We start from the raw sequence: 23421 nt of genomic DNA, 5'->3' as shown, positions 1-23421 counted from the left end.
GGTGCTTCAATGAAATCCTCTACCTCCAGAATTGCTATCTATCATTTACCATTCTGTGAAAATTGGATAATGGTTTCACCCTTAATGCAGTGGAAATGCTCTTGTTTTTTTTTATTTTTATATTTCATCTTGTGCTTTGAATTTATTTCAATTAATTGTTGATAGTGAGGTTACTTATTGGTGAACTATTCACTATAAGGTGCATTATTGTTATTGATAGAATAACCTGTGTGGGTGAATTTTTTCCTATTTTTTAAAAGAACTGCTACAAATCTGACCTGGAATGGCTACGGGGTGTTGGCTGGGTCCCAATTGGTTCTTTGGAAGTTGAGAAAGCCAAGAGAGCAGGGGAGATCCTGAGTGACAAAATTTACCGCCAGCATCCAGACACCATCAAGTTCACCAGTGTCACGGATTCCCTGGAGATGGTGTTGGCCAAGCAGAATGCAGACATCATGAACAAAGTGAGTCCTGATCCCTCTGGGTGACACATCAGAGGTGTCTGGCTCAGCCCTGGAGACAGGACTGGGAATGATCTGACCACAAGCAATGGTCATTGGTTTATTCCTTCTCCTTAATCAATGTGGTGTTGTTTAAGTGTTGTTACATTTCCACAAGTCAATCCTCCTTTTGTTAATACTATCTCTTCCTAATGGCCTAACTGATTATCCCTGTTACATTTCCTATATTTTTATCTGGTATGGTCTATGTTTTCCCTGATTATTGAAATATTAATCTGATTTTGAATGCCATATCTATCTGTTCCTGTTTTCTTTTCTAGCGTTTGTACACTGAAGCTTGGAACAAAGACAAGACCTCGATTCATGTCATGCCTGACACCCCAGAAATCCTGCTGGCCAAACAGAACCGAGTGAACTACAGTGAGGTGAGTGCAGCTGAAATCTGAGACAATTAACTTGTACTTCTGACAAGTATGCTGTTGTCATCCCTGACTTTTAGCTAATGGTAAAATATTGCCAGGTTTTTTCTTTTCACAAATGGTTTGAAATCAGAGTTGTTCCAGAAATTGAACTCCTGGATATCTAATTGGGCTATTGAAATATATTATCCCACATAAACTAGAAATAATTTCTACAGCAATGTATGAAAATAACTAGTTTTGCTTTGCCTTCCCTAAATGATTTCTATTTTCCAAGCATCTACAATAAAATTTCAAGGTCTTTGAAATATGCAGTTTTTTATTTTCCAGTGAATGTAGAGCTGGGCTGAAGATGTTTAAGATGCCTGAAAATCAACATTATTCTTTAGGGACTTGAATACTCCGATGTGCTCAACTGAAATGCAATTTTGTTTTTGAAACTAGATTGTGATTTTTTTTCTCACAGAAAATGTACAAACTGGCCTTGGAGGAGTCAAAGAAAAAGGGCTATGATTTGCGATTTGATGCCATTCCCATTCAGTCTGCCAAAGCCTCCAGGGAGATTGCCAGTGAGGTGAGAGGCCTTGTTCTCATTTCTCTATGGTTCTGGGAGTGGAAATAATCATAAGGCTTGCTACTGTCATACTTCATAGAATAGATAATATAGAAATATATTTTCATAATGATTCTTTGTAATGATTCTACTACATTGCCTTTAGTGTATGGAAGAAAGGGGGAGCCAGTATTTTTATCATGAGGAATATATCACAAAAATAAAGAAATATAAAATTGTGAAGATTATTAATATGCCCCCTGCAATACTTCTGTTGATGTCCATGGATATTCAAGCAGCATGATCAAAAAGGTGTATGAACCAATGATAGAGATTGTCAGGTTAATATCTGATTCAAACAATATTTCTGTTCAAGTGTCATAAGGAAATTCAAGATGTCTGAACATAAAAACTGGATTAAACTATATAATGACTATGATAGCTTGTGTTTCAGGTAAGGCAGCATCACTTGAGATGAAGGATAACAGATTTTTATGCTCCGTTTTCTCTCAAGTTTGATATTTCAACTCTTTGTATACAGAGAAAATCATATGGTCTTAGTCAAGGAGTTTTCAAAAAGATTTAAGTAATTTAATATTTACAATTTCATCTTAGTAGTAAAAGAATGTGAAGTACCAAACTTGTTAGAATGTGGCATTAAATATTTAGTGAATTGAAAGCGTTTTATATAAAAGGTCTCAGGTAATTATATCTAATCAAAAAGTTTCTTAAATGAAAATTAATCCCAGAGTAGAAAGGCTTGTATAATATTTTTATCTTCACAAACTAATGAGTATGTTAAACTGCTAGAACTATTTATTAATTTTTCAATATACCAAGTAACTTTAAATCTTTTCTGTTTCAGTACAAGTACAAGGAAGGGTATCGGAAGCAGCTGGGCCACCACATTGGGGCCAGGAACATCGAGGATGACCCCAAGATGATGTGGTCAATGCACGTGGCCAAGATCCAGAGTGACAGGGAGTACAAGAAGGACTTTGAGAAGTCCAAGACAAGGTTCAGCAGCCCCGTGGACATGCTTGGAATTGTGTTGGCCAAGAAATGCCAGCAGCTGGTGAGCGACGCTGACTACCGGCACTACCTGCACCAGTGGATCTGTCTGCCTGACCAGAACGACGTGATCCACGCCAAGCAAGCCTACGAGCTCCAGAGTGATGTGAGTTCTCTGACATTTGATTTTTGCTGAGAAATTAGTGTATTTTACATAATTGTATCAGGCCATCTTGTTCTGATGTGGTAGAACCAACATTTTGAGATTTCTTTTTAAGTTTCACAGTTAATTGATGCTCAGTTCTCCTAGAGGTTATACCAACTAACTGATATTTAAATGAAATCTTGCAAGGATTTGGACTTTTTATCATTTACCATTCTGTGAATGCTGGATAATGGTTTCACCCTTAATGTAGATGAAATGCTGTTATTTTTTCCACAATTTTCTTTACAGCTTTGAATTTGTTTGAATGAAGAGCTGATAGGAAGGTGTTTTCCCTTTGAAAAGATGAACTGTGTGACATACATTATGATGGTTATTTTATTAAATTGTGTAATTTTTTTTAATTGTAACAGAACTGCTACAAATCTGACCTGGAATGGCTACGGGGTGTTGGCTGGGTCCCAATTGGTTCTTTGGAAGTTGAGAAAGCCAAGAGAGCAGGGGAGATCCTGAGTGACAAAATTTACCGCCAGCATCCGGACACCATCAAGTTCACCAGTGTCACGGATTCCCTGGAGATGGTGTTGGCCAAGCAGAATGCAGACATCATGAACAAGGTGAGTCCTGATCCCTCTGGGTGACACATCAGAGGTGTCTGGCTCAGCCCTGGAGGCAGGACTGGGAATCATCTGACCACAAGCCATGCTGCAGTTCAAGCATGATGCATTTTAATCCTTGTGCTCTTGGTATTTCACTCAAAACTCTAAGATGAGCTCATGGAAGACTCAGATTTGTGTAATATTCTGCATTTTACATTTAAATATTTTCCTTGGGGTGTGTGTGCATTGGGCACTAATAGTTCTTTGGTTTATTCATTATTCTGAAGCAATGTGGCAGTTTCCTTAATGTTTTTGAACTCCCTCATATTAATTCTAATTTTTTTTATGTTACTTTTACCATATTAACACATAACTGTATATCCATGCTATATTTCATAGCGTCATAATAAGGTTTGGGTTAGAAGGTACATTAAAGATCATTTTGTTCTAACCTTCTGCCATGGGATGGGACAATTTCCCCTAGACCAGTTTCCTATCATTTTAGTTAATGTGTTTTCCATGTTTATTGAGGTATTAACCTAGTTTGGAATGTCATATAAATCTCTTCCTCTTTTATTTTTTAGCGTTTGTACACTGAAGCTTGGAACAAAGACAAGACCTCGATTCATGTCATGCCTGACACCCCAGAAATCCTGCTGGCCAAACAGAACCGAGTGAACTACAGTGAGGTGAGTGCAGCTGAAATCTGAGGCAGTTAAAGGGTTTCTCATAAGTACAATTTTCATCACCTTTGATTTTGTGTTAATGATAAAATATTGTCACGTTGTTTATTTTCATACATGGCCATTTCCAGAGCTGAAATCAGAGTTATTCTTCCACAAAAAAAAAATTTCTTTTAGAATATATTATCCCCCATAAATGAGAAATCATTTCTAAAGCAAGTTGTGGAAACAGGTAGTTTAGCTTTTTAAATGTTCCCATCTTTGCCTTCCCTAAATGATTTCCATTTTCCAAACATCTACAATAAAATTCCAAGGTCTTTGAAAATTTTTTTTCCTACAGAACAGTATTTAAATTGTCTGAAGATGAACAATATTGTTTAGAGACTCCATTTGTTCTACTGCCTAGTTGTGCTGAACTGAAATGCAATTTTGAATTTTGTTTTTTTTAAAATCACATGTGACTCTTTCTCACAGAAAATGTACAAGCTGGCCTTGGAGGAGTCAAAGAAGAAGGGCTATGATTTGCGATTTGATGCCATTCCCATTCAGTCGGCCAAAGCCTCCAGGGAGATTGCCAGTGAGGTGAGCAGGCTTTGTTCTCATTCTCTATGGATTTGGTAATGGAAGAGAATCAGAATCTTTGTTCACTTATTTGCTAATGTCACATTTCACAAAATAGATAACATAGAAATCTGTTTTCGTAGTGATTCTACCACATGCCTTAAGTGCACGAAAAATGGATACCCAGTAATTTTTGTATGAGTTATGTATCACATTAATGAACAAATATAATAATATGAAGATTATTTATATGCCCCCCATTGCTCTTCATGGATGTTAAAGTAGGATGAACAAAAAGATGTAGGAATTTATCCTAGAGTTTGTCAAGATAATTTCTGATTCAAAATAGGAAGTCCTTTAAAATCTGTCCCCAAAAGAGATATGTAAGTAAATAAATTCTAAAAGTTTAAATGCTTATCTTTTCTGGAGGAAAGAAATAATTCTGTTTCAGTGTCACATTGAAATGCAAAACACAAAAGCTGGAAAAAACTCTGCAATAACTGGGACAGGTTTTGTTTCAAGGATTAGGCAATATCACTAAGAGACAGAGGATAACAGATTTTAGTGCTCTTTGTTTTTCTACCAAGAAATCTATTTAAATGCTTTGTCTTACAAAAGGATAAAATATATAAATATATATATGGATTTTTTTTCCTGCAGTACAAGTACAAGGAAGGATACCGGAAGCAGCTGGGCCACCACATTGGGGCCAGGAACATTGAGGATGACCCCAAGATGATGTGGTCAATGCACGTGGCCAAGATCCAGAGTGACAGGGAGTACAAGAAGGACTTTGAGAAGTCCAAGACAAGGTTCAGCAGCCCCGTGGACATGCTTGGAATTGTGTTGGCCAAGAAATGCCAGCAGCTGGTGAGCGACGCCGACTACCGGCACTACCTGCACCAGTGGATCTGTCTGCCCGACCAGAATGATGTCATCCACGCCAAGCAAGCCTATGACCTGCAGAGTGATGTGAGCAAATCCTTAAATTTGTAACACAGCATTTCTGTAACACAGCATTTCTGTAACTCAGTAATTCTGTAATACAATAATTCTGTAATACAATAATTCTGTAATACGGAATTAAGTCTTGTACAATCTAATTTTTAGAATATGGATAATAAGCCTCTAGTCGCTTGCATCAGACTTGTTGAAATGTTTTCATTCTTTCATTCTTTCAATTCTTTCTTCAAATTCATGTTTTATCCTATTTTTTTCAGTCCTTAACCTGAGGTATAATTTGTGTGTTACTCTGATACTAGCATTGTGCTCCAATACCTCTTTTATTTCTCTTATTTAATAATTATTTTAGTAAATCTTCAAAAACAATTGTTTTCAGAACCATTTCCTCAGAAGCATACCAAGTTGTTCATATTGTATGTGCTTGTTTATATTAATTTTAATATTTGATCCCACTTGCCCATATATAACAAACTTTCAAATTTTTTCAGGCTGTTTACAAATCAGACCTGGAATGGCTGAGAGGCATTGGATGGGTTCCTATTGGCTCCTTGGAGGTTGAGAAAGCCAAGAAAGCTGGAGAAATCCTCAGTGACAGGAAGTATCGGCAGCCTGCAGACAAAATCAAATTCACCAGCGTGACCGATTCCTTGGCCATGGTCTTAGCCAAGCAAAATGCTGAGATCATGAACAAGGTGAGGCTGGTACTGCCAGTCAGTAGAACTTGTTCATGAGGTGAAAAATTAAAAAAATTGTGGATTTAAGAGAAAATTAATGTCCAAATTCAGCCATTGTACAGGAAAGCTGTTATCTCAGGGCTCAGTCTGAAGTGAGCAGTTGGCAAAAATCTCCTGACAAAAGTCCCTGAAATCACAGATTTTTCCAAGAATAATACTTCATGATGAACAAGTGATGAGGAAATACCTGAAGTTCTCTGGATGTGAAACTTGTGCAACATATCTCAGATCTGGAGGGTGAAAGTCACTAAGTACCTCCTCCTTTATAACAAACATAATCAAACAACTTATACAGAATAATTAATACACTTTTCCTCCTAGGGCTGTTTCTCCACAATCCAAAATCTATCATTTGCTGCACCAGCTTAACCTGAGAAATAATGAGGAAGGACAAAGTTTTCCTTGTTGAACTGTTCAGAGAGAAACTTTGCTGTGTCAGGGTATTAGAGCTTACTGGAACTACCCCCAGCAGTTAGTAAAATAATTGTAATTGTAAAATATTTTCATAAAGAACATTTTGTTAAGGACTGTTTTCCTCTCTCACAGCGCTTGTACACGGAAGCCTGGGATGCAGACAAGAAGTCCATCCATGTCATGCCTGACACACCAGACATTCTGTTAGCAAAGGCCAACGCAGCCAACGTTAGCAAAGTAAGGACATTCAAAAATTTACTGAACTAGTGGAAATTCAGAGTTAAGTCAGCATTTCTTTAATCATAAAGATGTTCTGAAACACACATTCATGAAAAATTCAAGAGACAATTATGAAATGTAGAAATCCCATCTTTCAGAATATTGATATGCCATTTTCTGTCTTATCTTGTGTAGAAACTTTATATACAAGCCTGGGAAGATGCCAAAAAGAAGGGTTATGACATGAGAGCTGATGCAATTCCAATCAAAACTGCAAAAGCATCAAGAGATATTGCGAGTGATGTATGTTCTTCCTTTACATTTATTTTCAGTTCCCTTAAAAACAAGGATATGCATTTTTGTGATCAGTAGCAATAGGAAATTATGGGACCTCCATCCCAGGTTCACTTCTTTTTGTGTTTGCAGTACAAGTACAAAGAAACCCACGAGAAGCAGAAAGGCCACTACATCGGGTGCCCCAGTGCCAAGGATGACCCCAAGCTGGCACAGGCCGCGCACGCCATGGCCCTGCAGAACGACCGTCTCTACAAGAAGGCCTACAATGATTCCAAGACCCAGATCCACATCCCTGTGGATGCCCTGTCAGTGCAGGCAGCCAAGGAGTGCCAGACCCTGGTCAGTGACATTGACTACAGGCAGTACCTGCACCAGTGGACCTGCCTTCCTGACCAGAACGACGTGATCCACGCACGGCAGGCCTACGACCTCCAGAGCGATGTGAGTGACAATCACTGTAGGAAAGCTTTAGGGCAGCTGTGTGAGGCTCTGTTTGTTAGTGACTGGAAGATACACTTTCAAATGCATGTTCATGGGCCTGCAGTCAGTCCTGGTATGTTTATTTTATCCTTTCCAATGGATTTCAGCCTGGGTGCCAGAAATATTTGGGGCAGTTCATAAGGAAGTCATGTTTTCTTGGTCTGCTCTAGAATGTTTGCTTTCAAACTCCTTGCAGGTCATGCCGCCAGTTTGAATGCAGTGTCTTAAAAGTATCTTTGTTTCTGTGCAAATCAGGAGTGCTGTGTCTAGAAGGGACCTGATACAACAGAGCATCACTGGCTGCTTGTTGTGTAAAGAGTAGAACAATTTTGGGAAAGGCTTATAAAAAATCTTGTACTTAGAGTTACAGCTGCAGAATCCCAAAATGGTGTGGGTTGGGAAAGACCATCTTATTCCAACCCTCTGCCATGGGCAAGGGACATCTTCCTGTAGGCCTGGTTATTCAGAGCCTCATCCAGACTGGTCTTGAACATCTCCAGGAACTGAGAGTGCACCAGCTCTCTGGGCTAAGAGTTACCTCTGCAGTGCCAGTAACCCTTGGTTTGTTTGTAGAACGTGTACAAGTCCGACCTGGAATGGCTGCGAGGCATTGGCTGGCTGACAGAAGGGTCTGTGGATGTGGTCAAAGCCAAGAAGGCCCAGGAGATCCTCAACGATCGCCTGTACCGCACGCGGCCGGAGCAGCTGAAGTTCACCAGCATCACCGACTCCCCAGACGTTGTCCTGGCAAAGATGAACGCCATGCAGCTCAGTGATGTAAGCTCCCCTTCACATTTCATTTCTTTCTGGTGGAGAGTAGAATTTCTATGGTGACAATGATGAAGTTTTGCAAGTTGGAATTACTGAAGAATTCCTCTTGGTGTTTTTCTCACCATGCTGAATTGCTGTTGTTCTTCCTTTCTCCTCAGCGTCTGTATCGTGAGGCCTGGGATAAAGACAAGACCCAGATTTCCCTCCCTTCAGACACTCCTGTCATGCTGCAGTCCAAAGTCAATGCTCTCAACATCAGCAATGTAAGAGAATAAAATGAAATATTTGGGAAGTGTTAGAAAGTGAAGGCTGGCAATTGTTCTTCCAGTTTTTGCTGTAAATGGTGGTGCACAAACTCACCTTCTAATGTGCTTGTAAACAGGAAATTGCATCCAGAGGCTTTTTATCACCTCTCTGCCTATAAACAGGTTGTGTGTTCATGAACAAACTCCTAAGCTCAGTGTGCAATTCCACACAACTTCTGCTCCCTTTGGCAAAACCTGCCAAATACATTCCATGGAGGAGTTGTTAAAGTCTGCAGACATAGTGGTCTGTCTTCAGGAATATTTCTGCTGCCTCTTTGAGTTTTAATCTTGCACCTACTTTAAGTAATGAGTTTTCTGTTGAGATGCTTGCCAGGATCATTATTGTCACTGTCAGTTACAGGAAGCAAACAGGGCTCCCAAGCTGGTAATTCCCAGCAAGCAGGTTTTTAGAGAAGGCATTTCACTATGTTTAACAAAGGTGATTAATTTTCTTTGCAGAAACATTATCAGAAGGCCTGGGATGAGGTCAAGGCAAAAGGCTATGACCTAAGAGCAGATGCCATTCCCATCAAACAAGCCAAGGCCTCCAGAGACATTGCCAGTGAGGTACAGCCTTCTCTTCATGCACTGCCTGTGTCTCAGCAGGGCTGAGTGCAGCTCAGGCTGGCAGCCTGAGTCTGGTGGCTGTGTCCAGGTGAGCAACACACCTTCTGTTCTCTCTGCATTTCCAGTACAAGTACAAAGAAACCCACGAGAAGCAGAAAGGCCACTACATCGGGTGCCCCAGTGCCAAGGATGACCCCAAGCTGGCGCAGGCTGCGCGCGCCATGGCCCTGCAGAACGACCGCCTCTACAAGAAGGCCTACAATGATTCCAAGACCCAGATCCACATCCCTGTGGATGCCCTGTCAGTGCAGGCAGCCAAGGAGTGCCAGAACTTGGTCAGTGATGTTGACTACAGGCAGTACCTGCACCAGTGGACCTGCCTTCCTGACCAGAACGACGTGATCCACGCACGGCAGGCCTACGACCTCCAGAGCGATGTGAGTACCCGCAGAGATGTGTAGTTTTATTATTCAATAGATTATGGCCTTATTCTGATTGTTCAATGCTATGCAGTCACAACAGATTTATGTTGAGACTGTTTTCTTCAATTGTTTGTTACTGCTATTATGTGTTCTTTTGCACCCTTAAAAAGCATTGGTTTTATCTCTGAATATTGTAAAACTTTAGTTGATAATGTGTTACATAATGCTTTTGGACAGATCTGATTTGGAGAGGCTGAAGGATTTGTCTTTCTTGCTTTGATGGGACTTAGGAGTAAGAGCTGTTGGCTGACTTGGAATCAGGTGGCTTTTGTTACTTCTGTTTGCTTGAGCAAGCTTGGAAATTTCTTTAATTGGAAGAAAACTCTATGAGGTAGCCAGTGAGAGGTTTTAGTAGCTGAATGCAAAGCAGGACCAGTGCAGCTGATTTCCTGACCTGGCTTTGCTGCTTGTCAGTTCCTCTTCCACTGTTTCAATTACAAACTTTGGATGTGAGGTTCCTGTTCCTTGCTGTTTGTCAGTTCTCCTGGTAGGCAGCTTGGGCTTTTGTTAGGCCTTGCAAATTGTTGAAATTACTAGAGGAAGAAGTGTTTTGGAGGAGACAGGAACAGTCTTCTAAGCTTTTAATATTCATCATCATTAACTGTAGGTCCTTTCAGTTGTTTCTCCTTACAAGGTTTAGAGTATGTTGTTTAATAACTGAACTACTTAAAAACTTGTGGCCAGATTTAATTTTACTTATGACACTGAACATCTCCTGTTTATAGAAAGGATTTATCTGACTCTAGCCAGGTTTATAAAACATAATCTGCTTTGCATAGCTTAAAATAATTAAGACAATAATTTTAAACAATGTTTTCCTTTTCTGACCATCTCACCCAGGCTGTGTACAAGTCAGACCTAGAGTGGCTCCGTGGAATTGGGTGGTTGCCCAACGACTCTCCAGAAATTAAGAGGGTGAAGAATGCCCAGGATCTCCTGAGTGACAACGTGTATCGGACACCCATTGACAGCGTGAAGTACACCAGTGTTGTGGATTCCCCAGATGTTGTTCTGGCCAAAACCAACGCTGAACAGATCAGCGCTGTACGTTCCAACCTCCTCAAAGCTGCTTCCACACTAGAAACTACAGCTAAAGAGAAATCTCAGTGCTAAAACATAAAACTGATCAGTGGTGTTTTAAGTTCAACGCTTTTCCAAGCATTTTACTCTTTAGAGATAATAGTTCAGGAGAGATTGATGGGATTTTATGTTATTGATAAGTGAAATTCCATAAGTCTGATAATATTATTAAATGACTGTTTTAACAGCAAAAATATAAAGAAGCCTGGGAAAAGGACAAGACTATGATCCACATCATGCCAGACACTCCTGAAATCAACCTTGCCAAGGCTAATGCTGTTAATTACAGCCAGGTATGTTTATCATTCTGTTTTCTCTAAAATAGTATGTGGATTATATCATTCTATGATATTGAATCTCTGTGAGCCTCATTGAAATCTATCCTCATACAGGGCTTGTGGCATTCCCTTCCTTCTACTGAATGTCCTTAAAGTATTCAGCCATTTAAAAATAAACATTTGTGTTCAGCTACTTAAAAATTATTAATATCATGCCCCACTGAGGGAATATTTTATTAAAATGGATGACAATCCAAGGCATATAAATATTTTCTACACTTCTACAAACACCCTTCTGTGCTATATATGTTGTATAACTGATGTTGCATGTTTCAGAGGCAGCTGCATTTATGGTTTGGAGCAGGAGTACTGCTCAAAAAATTTCATTATATTTTAGCAAATAAATGGCTGGAAACTCTGTTTCTGTAATGGCAAATGCCAGAGCATTCAGCATGTGTGTGATGTTTTATCTGTCTCTTCAGAAACAATATAAAGGAGCTTGGGACGAGCTGAAGATGAGCTACGATTTGAGAGCAGATGCCATTCCAATTAAGACAGCAAAGGCTTCTAGAGAGATTGCCAGTGATGTAAGTGCCAAAAGAGGCATCTCCCATGCTCCAAGAGCTCTTTCTAGCTGTTACTGATGGTGACCTCTGCTCTTCCCCCAGTACAAATACAAGCTGGAGCACGAGAAGCAGAAAGGACACTACGTGGGAGTGCCGAACGCAAAGGGAGATTCCAAAATCCAGTTTGCCCTGGACGTGGCCAAAGTTCAGAGCGAACGAGAGTACAAGAAGCACTTTGCCAAGCAGAAGACCCAGTGCCACCTGCCAGTGGATATGGTGTCCATCGTGTCAGCCAAGCACGGGCAGGCCCTGGTGAGCGACGCCGACTACCGGCACTACCTGCACCAGTGGATCTGCCTCCCCGACCAGAACGATGTGATCCATGCCAGGCAAGCCTACGACCTCCAGAGTGATGTAAGTCCGCCTGAAAACACCCCCTAACTTAGTCCTGTATTGCCTCCTCTCATCCTGCTTCAGCTCTAAGGGGTGGGAATCTGTTCCTGAATTCAGGGAGCTCACCTTGCTCTTTGTTAGAGTTGCTAAGTCTAGGCCACTTATAAATTGCCATGGTTGAAGGGTGATAAATTCAGATGTAGTGCTCATGTTGGAACTGCTGCTCCCTTTTTAACCACTGCGTTCAATTCTGTTATTTTTTGAATCATGCTGTATTGTCCAGGGAAGTGTTGCTAAGAGCATGGACCCTCTTTTGTTTTCCCAGGCTGTTTATAAAGCTGATTTGGAATGGCTGCGGGGAATCGGATGGTTGCCAAATGATTCCCTTGGAGTCAAGCATGTCAAATATGCTGGAGATCTCCTGAGTGAGGTAACCAAATGTTTTTCAATACTAAAATTTTCTGCAGGGGTATTTGTCACTCAAAGTACTTTAAATGGTTTAAACAATGAGGGTTTTTTTCAAATGAAAAATTTGAAAAAAATTTTTGAAATTTGAAAAAAATGCTGCAACTGCAGTATTTTCACAACATTCATTGTGTATGGAGAGGTTTTTCTCCATGAGAACTTCCTTGTCTTGTGTATCTTATTCACAATTGCTGTATTAGGCATCAAATATTCCAGGCTAATCTGTTCTTCTCTTTCTTGTACAGAGGAAGTACCGCACAAAAGCCGAAACTCTCCCGTTCACTCCCGTGGCTGACAGAGTTGATTATGTCACAGCAAAGAATAGCACTGAAATCCTCAGTGATGTAAGTTTCCTCTCAGTGTCTGGGCTACTTTTGACTTCTGTGATTCTGTATTTAATGTGCTTTGTCTACTAGCCTTGCCAATTCAGGGATTGGTTTGTTATTTTGGGTGTAGATTATGGTGTTTTCCCAGTTCTGTGGGGGTGCTACAAGGCAGTCATTTCTTTCTGTGTCCTAGATTAAATACCACAAAGAATGGAATGAGGCCAAGACAAATTATACTCTCACAGATACACCACAGCTGGACATGGCCCGAGAGGCAGCCAGAATTCTAAATCAGGTGCGTGGTCTCTCCTTGACAGCTTCTACTCACATTTTTTAGGTATTTAAAAAACCTGCCTTACTGATAACAACTTGAAGGAGGTATTTGTTATCCTTATGCCTCTAAATAAATTGCACACATACAGTAATTGTTATCACTGTCGTAGTGTTGATTTCCTCATCAATTTTATTTCCCACAGAATTTGTACAAGGAAAGCTGGGAGAAAGAAAAAGCCACTGGTTATCTCCTGCCTCCTGACACGGTGCAGATCTCTCATGCCAAGCACTCGAGTGATGTCCAAAGTGAGGTAATGATTCTTCTCATTAGGAAGATAAGTGCTTGGAAGCCTGAAATGTTAAAGGCCTTGAAAATTCCCAAACAGACTTAAAAAGCTTTCCATCTGGGGTAACATCCAGATTTTTCATGGCCTGTGAATTCTACTGTCCTCCAAATAATTCAGCTATCTTTGTGATTATGGAGTTTGGAGGTATTAGTGCTGAAGGTCAGATTCCTTCTACATTCCCTCTCTCCAGGAACAGTCCTTTCAAAATCAGCTGAGCTGGACTTCCATATATTTGTAAGTGTTAAATTAAAAAAAGTGTAAAATTTGAAGTGATACTATGATTATAACATATATGGCTCTAACTTCACTTTTTTGGCATATCAAAATCTCTAGGCCAGTACACACTTTTCATTTTTAACATTTACATAATTGATCTTGATATTATTACATGACTCTTATTTGAAATAAACATTTTGTCAAAACAGTGTGATGTAAATATCCTAAATAAGCATTCACTCTTCAGACAATCTCAAATAATTTGTTGCGAAAATGAGACTAAATACGCCTATTAGAAAACATTTTCTAGCAAGTCTTTCCTCTTCTGTTAACAATACCTTTTACTGAAAATGGGGAGTATATTAGACTAGAAAATGCTATATTTTGAACAGGAAGGCTTACACAAGGTAATATTATTGTTTGTGACCAGATTTTTATCTGGTGATGTACTGAAAACCTAAGACTGCATTTGACAACTCCCTGTCTCGTGTGTTCTTTGTGTTGACAAAGCTGAAGCTGTTCCCAGGTTAGAACCAGAGTGGGTACAGCCAGTGCTGATTTTCTCTGTGTTTCTCCCCTCTCCTACCAGCTGAAATACAAAGCTGAGTATGTCAAGCAGAGGGGGCACTACGTGGGAGTTCCCAAGATGAGGGATGACCCCAAGCTGGTGTGGTACGAGCACGCGGGCGAGATCCAGAACGACAGGCTGTACAAATCAGACTACAACAAAACCAAGTCCAAAATCCACATACCTTCAGATGCCATGGCAGTTGTGGCAGCAAAGGAGGGCCAGAACTTGGTCAGTGATGTTGACTACAGGCAGTACCTGCACCAGTGGACCTGCCTTCCTGACCAGAACGACGTGATCCACGCACGGCAGGCCTACGATCTGCAGAGTGATGTGAGTGATGGTGCAGCCCTATGTGATCCTTTCTACATGGTCTGGCCATGGATATTGCCCACAGCACATCATCTATCCTGAGCTCAGTAATTTTTGTTCTTTTGCATTTTCTTTCTGGTTTAGAATGTCTACAAAGCTGATTTGGAGTGGCTCCGTGGCATTGGTTGGATCCCTCTTGATTCAGTGGAGCATAAGAAGGTTAAGAATGCACAAGAACTGATAAACAAGGTAAGAGAAAATATTTCAGCAGTTCCACAATTGGCACTTCTTTCTCATGCAGTGTTTAAGACATTATTTCACCTTTTTGCAGAGAGCATACACCAAAGAAGCCCTGGATAACTTTTCCAAATACACCAGCGTGGTTGACACTCCTGAGATCACTTTGGCAAAGATGAACTCTGTCAATCAGAGTGATGTATGTACCATTTTTAAAAAATAAATTTCATCTAGAGGAATTAGGAGATGGTTAAATTGCTTTTGCTAATTATACTAGTTTTAGCCTTATATATTTGTGTGTGTACCTCATTAATAACAGGCTTGCCTGGGGTGAACAAGTTTAGTAAGAAGTGATATAAAAGAACAACGCAATACTGCTGTCCAAATAATTTAACATTTTGCTGTAGAAGAATATGGCATGTCCCTGATTTAGAGTTTGCATAGATTTTTCTAACAGAAAACTGACTCCTGTTCTTGATGAACAGTTCATGGAATCCCTGGTGTTGCTAAACTGTATTTGCTGAGCAGTATCTTGAATGTTTCAAGAATACCATGTGTATTTTGAGGTGACTCAGTAACATTTGCCTGTGTATTACAATGGTTGAAATGTCCTGCACAACATTATTGCATTGAGACACAAGAGAAAATTAATGTCTACTACTAATAGACGGACTGTTGGCAGTAATGTATTTCTCCAGTGGAATTAACACTGTGTTTGATTTCTTTTGTAGCTAAAATACAAAGAAACATTTAACCAGGAGAAAGGCCAGTACATTGGGTCTGATGATACTCCTGCTCTGCACCATGCCAAAGACATGGCCTTGCTCCACAGTGAGGTGAGATCCCATAAATATCAAACTTTGAAATGTGGGGTGGACCTGAGGAGCTGTTCTACTCTCACTAGTGTCACTAGGGAGATTATTTAAACCCTTTTTTTCTTCAGCTTTCCTGTTTGGATCAGTGCAATCAGGATGATTTCTTTTTTTATTGAAGTGATCTCAAAGGACAGCTGTTGGTGCTTAGAAGTCAAAATAGTGTGACAAAACCAAATATAATTCCGTCCAATAATATCTTTGGAGACTACTGATAAATTTTACATTTACTTTTTGTGTAAGAAAGGAAGACTGTAGATGATTTACATTATTAAGCAGTTACTTTTGAGTAGTCTCACTGATTTTAATGAGAAACCTCAATTTTTTAAAATTATAAGTGATTACTTATTCATATGAGTACACACTTTATAATTTAATCTGAAGGTGAATATATTTAATATCTAACAAAAAGTATAGGAAAGTGCCATTGACACTAATGTTTCTTTAATAAACACCAATATTTCTTGTAGATTTTTCACAATTTTGATAATCTATAAAATTATCAATCTTAATTCTATACTACACTTTTATACCAGAGCTCACATCTATATTTTGGATACTTTTATTACACTTCTGGTATAAATGTAATAAAGCAAGCAGAAATCAGCTCAAATTTGTGCTCAGGTAACTTCCTGAAGTGAACACTTGTCCTGTTTACCTTGTACTGAATGACTGTTCAAAATTTACATTCTCTTAAATTACATTTAATTTATTGGGAACCATTCTGTAAAAATATTATGTATTCCATGTTATATCCCATGTGTATATAAATGGGAAATATAATTGATTTTTTCATTAAACCTGTGTGTGCTTTTTCTTGTCTAGAAACATTACAAGAAGGCTTGGGAACTGAGCAAGCCCATTGGATACTCTCTGGATGAGAAATATGTTCCACTTGTGGGAGCCAAACATGCAAACCAAATCAACAGTGAGGTCAGGAGGGATTTCCCATTCTTTCCCTTCCCCCCCCCCAATATGTTGTTGGAATGAACATTAAAATTTCCACATGAATATTTTTTCAGCGTAAATACAAGGAAATATATGAGAAGCTGAAAGGCCATTACCTGGCTGGGAAGGATATTGGTGATTTCCCCAGTGTCATTCACTCCCGGGAATTCCAGAAAATGAGGAGCGCGGTAAGGAATGCACAAGTCTGGAATATTTTCCATTTCGTTTATTTCACCATTTGTTTCACAGATGAAATTCACTATTTTATTACTTAAACATAAGTAGTGCAAAGTTTAATGGAACTCTAGAATCACAGGATCATTAAGGTTGGAAAAGACTTCCAAGATCAAGTCCAACCTTAACATAAATCCACAATAATATCAGTAAAAATTAGTTCAACATGCTTATGTTACCTGAATGCTTATTTTTATATATGGGTTGAATAATTGAATTTGAAATTATTTAGGAGATTGAGAAGGGATTTGTTCAGCTGTTAGGAATACTACAGCAAGGAAAAAAAACCCTTTTTTCTGTTTCAGTCTAAGGATCCGAGTAGTAAAAAATACCATGTGGGATTAATTTCCTTTACAAATAAAAGTGTAGATTTTGAGTTGAAATAAGTATTTAAGAGCTGGAAAAGTTAAAAGCACATTTGGTGTGTTGCTGTTGTCAGCAGTGCACATACAACGTGTCATGCTGGGCCTAAAATCAGTGTAATCCCAAATATTCTATCTTTAATCAGATGAAAACCATGTGTGGAGCATGAGTTTTTTAATCCTGAAGACTTGTTAGTTTTCTCATCAGGTGTTAAAACTGCCAGTGAAGGTAATTGTTGCCCTTCCAGAAATTTGACAAAATAAAAGGTGACTAATATCCAAGTTAAGATTTCTATCCTGTTGAATCCCATGGCAGCTTAGTTACTTAATCCAGGTACCACATACCAGATAATGCTGTGACCTTTTAGTCCAGAATCCAAAGTTGTACAGAAAACCACTCTGATTTCCTCTCACCTTTTCCCCACTCTTTGCTTTTCAGCTGGCCTACAGAAAGAACTATGAAGACACCAAGAAGAATGTCCATATCCCCACTGACATGATGAACCACGTCCTGGCCAAGAAGTGCCAGCACATCCTCAGTGACCTGGAGTACCGCCACTACTTCCACCAGTGGAGCTGCTCCCCTGAGGAGAACGATGTCATTCACGCCAGGAGAGCCCAGGAGATCCTGAGTGATGTATGTCTGTCATTTATTCAGAGCCATGGATTAGGCTGGCTTGGAAGGGACCCATCAAGGTCATCCAGCACACCCCAAAAATCCCACCAGGAGCCTGAGGGCATTGCCCAAACCCTTCCAAATTTATGTGAGCTTGCTGAGGCCATTTGTTTGATATTATAGCAGCCTTTCCCATCATTCTTCCCAAGTATCTTCCATAATATTTAAATATTAAATTAAAATAAATTAATACTAAATTTAATATAAATTAAACATGAAAATTCATATTTACATATTAAACTATTATTAATTGATTCATTAATATTGATTCAATAATATTAATTATTAACCGTGGCCTTGGATTCCTAGTACCAATCACAGCAGTGATCCCTATCTATTGTAATTGGGAATGCTGGAATTAGCACAGGGGCCAGGACAGCATCCAGAATCCTTCTGGATCCAGTGGGTCTGGAAAAGAATTCCCCTTGTTTGTTGGGGTTGTATCAGCCCACAGGTGAGAGAATGGTGCTCATATTCTGCAGGCAGTATTGTCTCAGCTTGGGCTAACCAACCTTCCCAATAAAACCTAAGGGTGTGTGAATTGCCTGGCTTAGTAGGATGCAGAATTCCTTGGTTTAATTTGCAGAAGGCAAATTTCATCCTAACCTAATGTTCTGTTCACTTCCATGTAGTCTGTGTATAAAGATGACTTAAACTGGCTGAAGGGACTTGGATGTTACGTCTGGGATACTCCACAAATCCTACAGGCTAAGAAATCCTATGACCTGCAGAGCCAGGTAAGTCTTCCTTAAATAAATTAATAAATACTTCTGTAGTTTTTTTCCTTCCATTCATGATTCACTGGAGTTGACATGTCCTAGTCCAGAGCTGAATGAAGTAATTCCTGTTAAATCACAAAGATTTTGTTTAAACTGTGAAAATACAGTCTTGGAGTTGATTCTGTGGAGACATCACCTGTGTTATTGGAGGAGCAGAAAACTTAGGAGAATGTAAAGATAGCTGTGGTTTTAAATTTCATTATTCCTTAGTCCATACTGGCTGTATATTAAGTATTTCTATTTTATGACCTGTCACTTTCAGAGTTGATCTTAACTGAGCTGTAATCTTTGATTTCAACTGTCCAGATGTGATTTTAAAGGAAGCTGGCAGGGGATTCCCAGGTCTTTTCCAGCACTAACGAGTGTTTTGTTGGTTTTGTGTCCTTAGATAAAATACACCTCTGCAGGGAAGGAGAACTTCCAGAACTTCAGTGTGGTTACAGACACCCCTGTCTATGTGACTGCTCTGCAAAGTGCTGCCAACGCCAGCGAGGTGAATCCCCACCTTTTCTGCTCAGGATTGTCCTGCTGAGCATTGAAACAATTCACTAAACCCAGCTTTCATCCCCCAGGTGAAGTACAAGGAGGAATTCCACAAAACTAAGGACAAGTACACAACTGTGACTGAGACAGTGGATTCAGAAAGAGTTCAGAGTTTGAAACACCTCTATAGTAATGTAAGTGTTTATGCACAGTTTTCTTTCTCTTAAGGACCTTTAATGTGGATGTTTGTTCACTGTTTGAAGACAAACATCCAAACCAGGAGCTTCTCAAAGCCAGTGCTGTCCCTCTGCACTACTTGAGCTTGGGGGAGATGTTGTATTTCAGGCAAGGGCCATATTTTCCTATTGTAATGCCAGTCTTGGCAAAACACCTGGATTCATAAATAGATTTCCTGAATAAAATTACACCTGAACAAAATTAAAATCTCTGACAACAGAAAATAATAGTTAGAAAGGATTTTTATCACCCTTTACATGCACTTGATATTAAGTATCACTTAATATCTTTACAATGCTTTACCATATGGTGTCTAAATAAAAGGAGAAGGGCTTTTGGTTTCTATTGGTTGCTGGTAATTGTTTACAAGAACTATTTTTCTGCTCACACAAACTTTCTATTTCCCCACAGAATCTCTACAAGAAGGCCTGGGATAAAGTGAAGGCCACCAGCTATGCACTGCCCTCAGATTCTGTAGCCTTGGCACGTGCTAAAGAACTGAAGCACAATGCAAGCATTGTAAGTGAATTAAATTCTTCATTTTTTTAATCACTGCAGTGATTAAAAAAATCTAATAATTAAATCCTTCATGCCTTGCATCTACTGTCGATATAAATATTTTTTAAACTTTAATTTTCCTTCCCCTTTTGAGATATGATATGTATCTGTAGATAATGATTTTTCTCTGATAGTCATTTGGGTAACAGTCCTTTGTGGCTTCTTGTCATGGAAAAAAAAGTCAATTTTTATAGTAATCCAAACTGAAAATGTTAGGGTTTTTATGGTCTAAGTTTTTTTCTAGGTTTTTTTCTCTAGTCTAAGTTTCATGATCATCCAGGTGAGAAAAACACCAAAAATCTTTAAATTATGCTTACTAAGTATAGAAAACACCTTATGCTTTACTAAAGTTAGAATTATGAGAGAGCACTCCACAGATCACTTTAAATGAAACAGCTGGAACAATAAATAAGTGCCTTATTCTACATATATTTATTTTTAAATCCTCTAGTCAGCTGTTGTTTCACAATGTGATTGTTATGATGTGCTTTCTTCTCCATCTAAGACAAAACAGAAAACTAAAATCCTGCTTTAAAGCCTTTCTCTACTTGTTGGACTCAACTTTTTGCTTAATGCTGATGAATTTTGTTCCAAACCCACAAGTGACTCATGGGAGTCAGTTAATTGTTGCATTCCTTTGCTTGTGCTCAGGTCAAATACCGTGAGGAATATGACAAGTTCAAAGCCCTGTACACCCTCCCCAGAGGTGTTGAGGATGATCCCAACACAGAAAGGTGCCTCAGAGTTGGGAAGCTCAACATTGATGTAAGTCCTGGTTCTGGATGTGTGTTTTCCTGGTAAAGCCATGCTCGTCTCAGAAACAGGAACTCAAGGAATCCCCATGCCTTGATCCACACATCCCATTCCCATGTGCATTTGGCTGTGTGCCGTATTTGCTAAATTCTAGAATACAACCATAAATGTAAGTTTTAACTCAATTACTGCATTGTCTGCATGGCCAAACCTTTAGTGTAATATGGGTAAAATCATCATCTGCCTTCTTTTAAGTCCTCAGCACAATGAAAATTGAACAAATCACATTTTACCTCCCTTGTTGAGGTTCTGCAAATTATTTTTAGAGCAGGCCAGGTGTAAATTTTAGTCAGGGCAAAAGTGATCCCTCTCCCACTGACATCCCATGAAAGTAGCAATGATTTCCTCCAAATTTATCAACACAGCTTCATTGAGCATTGCTTTAACTCCACAGCGCCTGTACAAAGAAGCCTATGAGAAGACCAAAGCCAAGGTGCACATTGTGCCAGACATGATGGACATCATCTCAGCCAAGGATGCCCAGAAGAAGATCAGCGAGGTCGATTACCGCACGCGGCTCCACGACTGGCTGTGTCTGCCAGACCTGCAGGTCAACATCCATGTGAGACAAGTCACAGACCAAGTCAGCGATGTAAGTCCCCAGATCAGCTGTTCCTGGCTCACTTTTGAGAGCGTTCCTCCATTTGTGCTCTGTTGGAGGAAAATCTTTAGCAATAATTTTGCTGGAGCACTCTGAAGTTGCCACTTGGCTTCATTTTTGTGACACTTGGCAATAATTGGGTCACTGAGATGTGGCTTATTTGAATAGAATCAGAAAATCCTAGAATGATTTGGGTTGGAAAGGACCTTAAAGCTCATCCAGTTCCACTCTCTGCCATGGGATACCTTCCACTAGCCCAGGTTGCTCCAAGCCCTGTCCAACCTGGTCTTGGACACTTCCAGGGACGGGGAGTCCACAACTTCTGTGCAACAATTTCAATAATTTCAGTGTTAACGGTGCAGGCATTTGGGTCATAACTTTATAGTTCTACCCTGTCTGTAAATTGTCCTTTATTTGGTTGCATGAGGCGTGGGAACTTTGGGAAAATCCTGGTTGGGCAAAGCTTCTACACACTTGCCTTGAGCAGGTCAGCCCAGGAGTAGGATCTGGCAGTAAATCAGAGCCCAGTAGGATGAGCAGGTGTTTTGGGTTTTTTAAATAATTGGATTTTTAATTTATTGCCCAAATTTAGGCAAATTGAACAAAAAATTATTTGAATTCCTGAAGGAATTGTTTTGATTTTCCACAAACAAACAAATAAGCAAACAAACAAACAAACACACGAAAGTAGTAGAAACCTTCCTTGCCAGCACTTGACAGTTGTGTTTTGGAATGATTTTAGAAGTAAGGGATTAGATCCTGATGGAATTCTTACAGGTTCCTTTTCTGCTTCTTTAGGTGATCTACAAGGATGATCTGAACTGGCTGAAAGGCATTGGCTGCTTTGTCTGGGACACTCCTGAAATCCTCCATGCCAAGCAAGCCTATGACCTTCGCAGTGATGTGAGTGGATAATCCTGCATTTGCTTCTTAGTCTTCTTTTTAACTCCACTGTAGCTTTATTCCACTCCAGGTGTAGTCTGGAAAATGTTATTTATCCTTCTTGATTGAAGGATTCATTAAGTAACAAACCATAGTTCCAATATAATTTCTGTTTCAATGCTGGCTCTCTAATAAAATAGCTCAGTGATGAAATGAATAGCAAGTATAGTAAATATGATAGTACAATGAATTAAATTAACAATTACTAGCCCTAGTAATTAGAGCTCTTGCTTTCTCTCTGCAGATTAAGTACAAATCTAAGGCAGAAAAAATGAAGAAGGACTTCACTGTGGTCACAGACACTCCTGTCTATGTCCAGAATGTGATCAGTGCCTTGAATTTAAGTGAAGTAAGTGTTTCACCTTCCAGCCAATATTACAAATACTGTTACCTCACCAGCTTTGGAAATGGGACTTTAAATATGTTTCTAATAATTTAATTTCAATCGTTGTTGTTATCTCATTGTAGACACATTCACTAAAATCATTCATTGCCTGAAGCCAAAAAACTTTAATCCTGTTTTTTTAGGAACAATTCCCATTGTATGCAAACAAAACACACTGCGAGAGAATGTGACAATCATGACTTTTTCTCTTTCCCAGGCTGTCTATCGTGGTGATTACAAGAAGAATGTCCAAGGCAAGATGATCCCCACTGATAAAACAGTGGATCTGGAGCGGGCATACAATGCAAACAAAATACAGAGTGAGGTAAGTACAAAACTTGGGTCTTCCCAGAGTTTGTGATACTGAAAAACCAAATTGTCTGCTTTTGGCTTTTCAGGTGAAGCTGCATCTCACTGCTCTGAAATGAAAGTGGGAAAATATCTTCATTCAAGCTGTAAAAATGCATTTAAAGTGTTTTCCTCCCAGGCATGGGGGGAATATTTTGCCAGTTGTGATGGAGAGGTTTCTGGGATGGAGGGATTTTGCCCTCAAGTATTGCTGACAGTTGCACAAAGTCTTTCTCTCTGCTCTTGCAGAATTTGTATCGCTGGGCTGGTGTGAATGCTCTGCCCACGGGGTACAGCCTTCCCACGGACACTCCCAACTTCCAGCACGCCAAACACGTCAAGCACATCAGCAGCGATGTAAGTCAGGGTCTAAATCCCTCCAAGTCATCCTTCTACACCATGGCAGTGATCAGCAGCCCCAGATAAGGGACTCTCAGCTT

At 39.6% G+C, this 23421-nt stretch overlaps 1 protein-coding gene across 1 annotated transcript in view; it reads left to right on the top strand.

Moving 5' to 3' along the window:
• Positions 1–23421, top strand: part of NEB (nebulin) — a 98356-nt gene that overhangs the window by 34118 nt on the left and 40817 nt on the right. Inside the window, exons 57-93 of the mRNA XM_058027542.1 lie at positions 261–464; positions 782–886; positions 1347–1454; positions 2299–2610; positions 3021–3224; positions 3791–3895; positions 4364–4471; positions 5111–5422; positions 5902–6105; positions 6694–6798; positions 6976–7083; positions 7207–7518; positions 10523–10726; positions 10951–11055; positions 11523–11627; positions 11709–12020; positions 12325–12429; positions 12710–12808; positions 12984–13085; positions 13267–13374; positions 14216–14527; positions 14651–14755; positions 14838–14942; positions 15475–15579; positions 16441–16548; positions 16638–16751; positions 17599–17796; positions 18468–18572; positions 19003–19107; positions 19187–19291; positions 19746–19853; positions 20544–20657; positions 21100–21297; positions 22105–22209; positions 22493–22597; positions 22851–22958; positions 23231–23338. Of these exons, the coding sequence (XP_057883525.1) occupies positions 261–464; positions 782–886; positions 1347–1454; positions 2299–2610; positions 3021–3224; positions 3791–3895; positions 4364–4471; positions 5111–5422; positions 5902–6105; positions 6694–6798; positions 6976–7083; positions 7207–7518; positions 10523–10726; positions 10951–11055; positions 11523–11627; positions 11709–12020; positions 12325–12429; positions 12710–12808; positions 12984–13085; positions 13267–13374; positions 14216–14527; positions 14651–14755; positions 14838–14942; positions 15475–15579; positions 16441–16548; positions 16638–16751; positions 17599–17796; positions 18468–18572; positions 19003–19107; positions 19187–19291; positions 19746–19853; positions 20544–20657; positions 21100–21297; positions 22105–22209; positions 22493–22597; positions 22851–22958; positions 23231–23338 (5535 nt within the window). The remainder of the gene's footprint in view (positions 1–260; positions 465–781; positions 887–1346; positions 1455–2298; positions 2611–3020; positions 3225–3790; positions 3896–4363; positions 4472–5110; positions 5423–5901; positions 6106–6693; positions 6799–6975; positions 7084–7206; positions 7519–10522; positions 10727–10950; positions 11056–11522; positions 11628–11708; positions 12021–12324; positions 12430–12709; positions 12809–12983; positions 13086–13266; positions 13375–14215; positions 14528–14650; positions 14756–14837; positions 14943–15474; positions 15580–16440; positions 16549–16637; positions 16752–17598; positions 17797–18467; positions 18573–19002; positions 19108–19186; positions 19292–19745; positions 19854–20543; positions 20658–21099; positions 21298–22104; positions 22210–22492; positions 22598–22850; positions 22959–23230; positions 23339–23421) is intronic.

The sequence above is a fragment of the Melospiza georgiana genome, chromosome 7 (assembly GCF_028018845.1).
Source record: "Melospiza georgiana isolate bMelGeo1 chromosome 7, bMelGeo1.pri, whole genome shotgun sequence".
Lineage (NCBI taxonomy): Eukaryota > Metazoa > Chordata > Aves > Passeriformes > Passerellidae > Melospiza > Melospiza georgiana.
The sequence above is the reverse complement of the archived record's forward strand: the minus strand, read 5'-3'. Positions and strand labels throughout refer to the sequence as shown.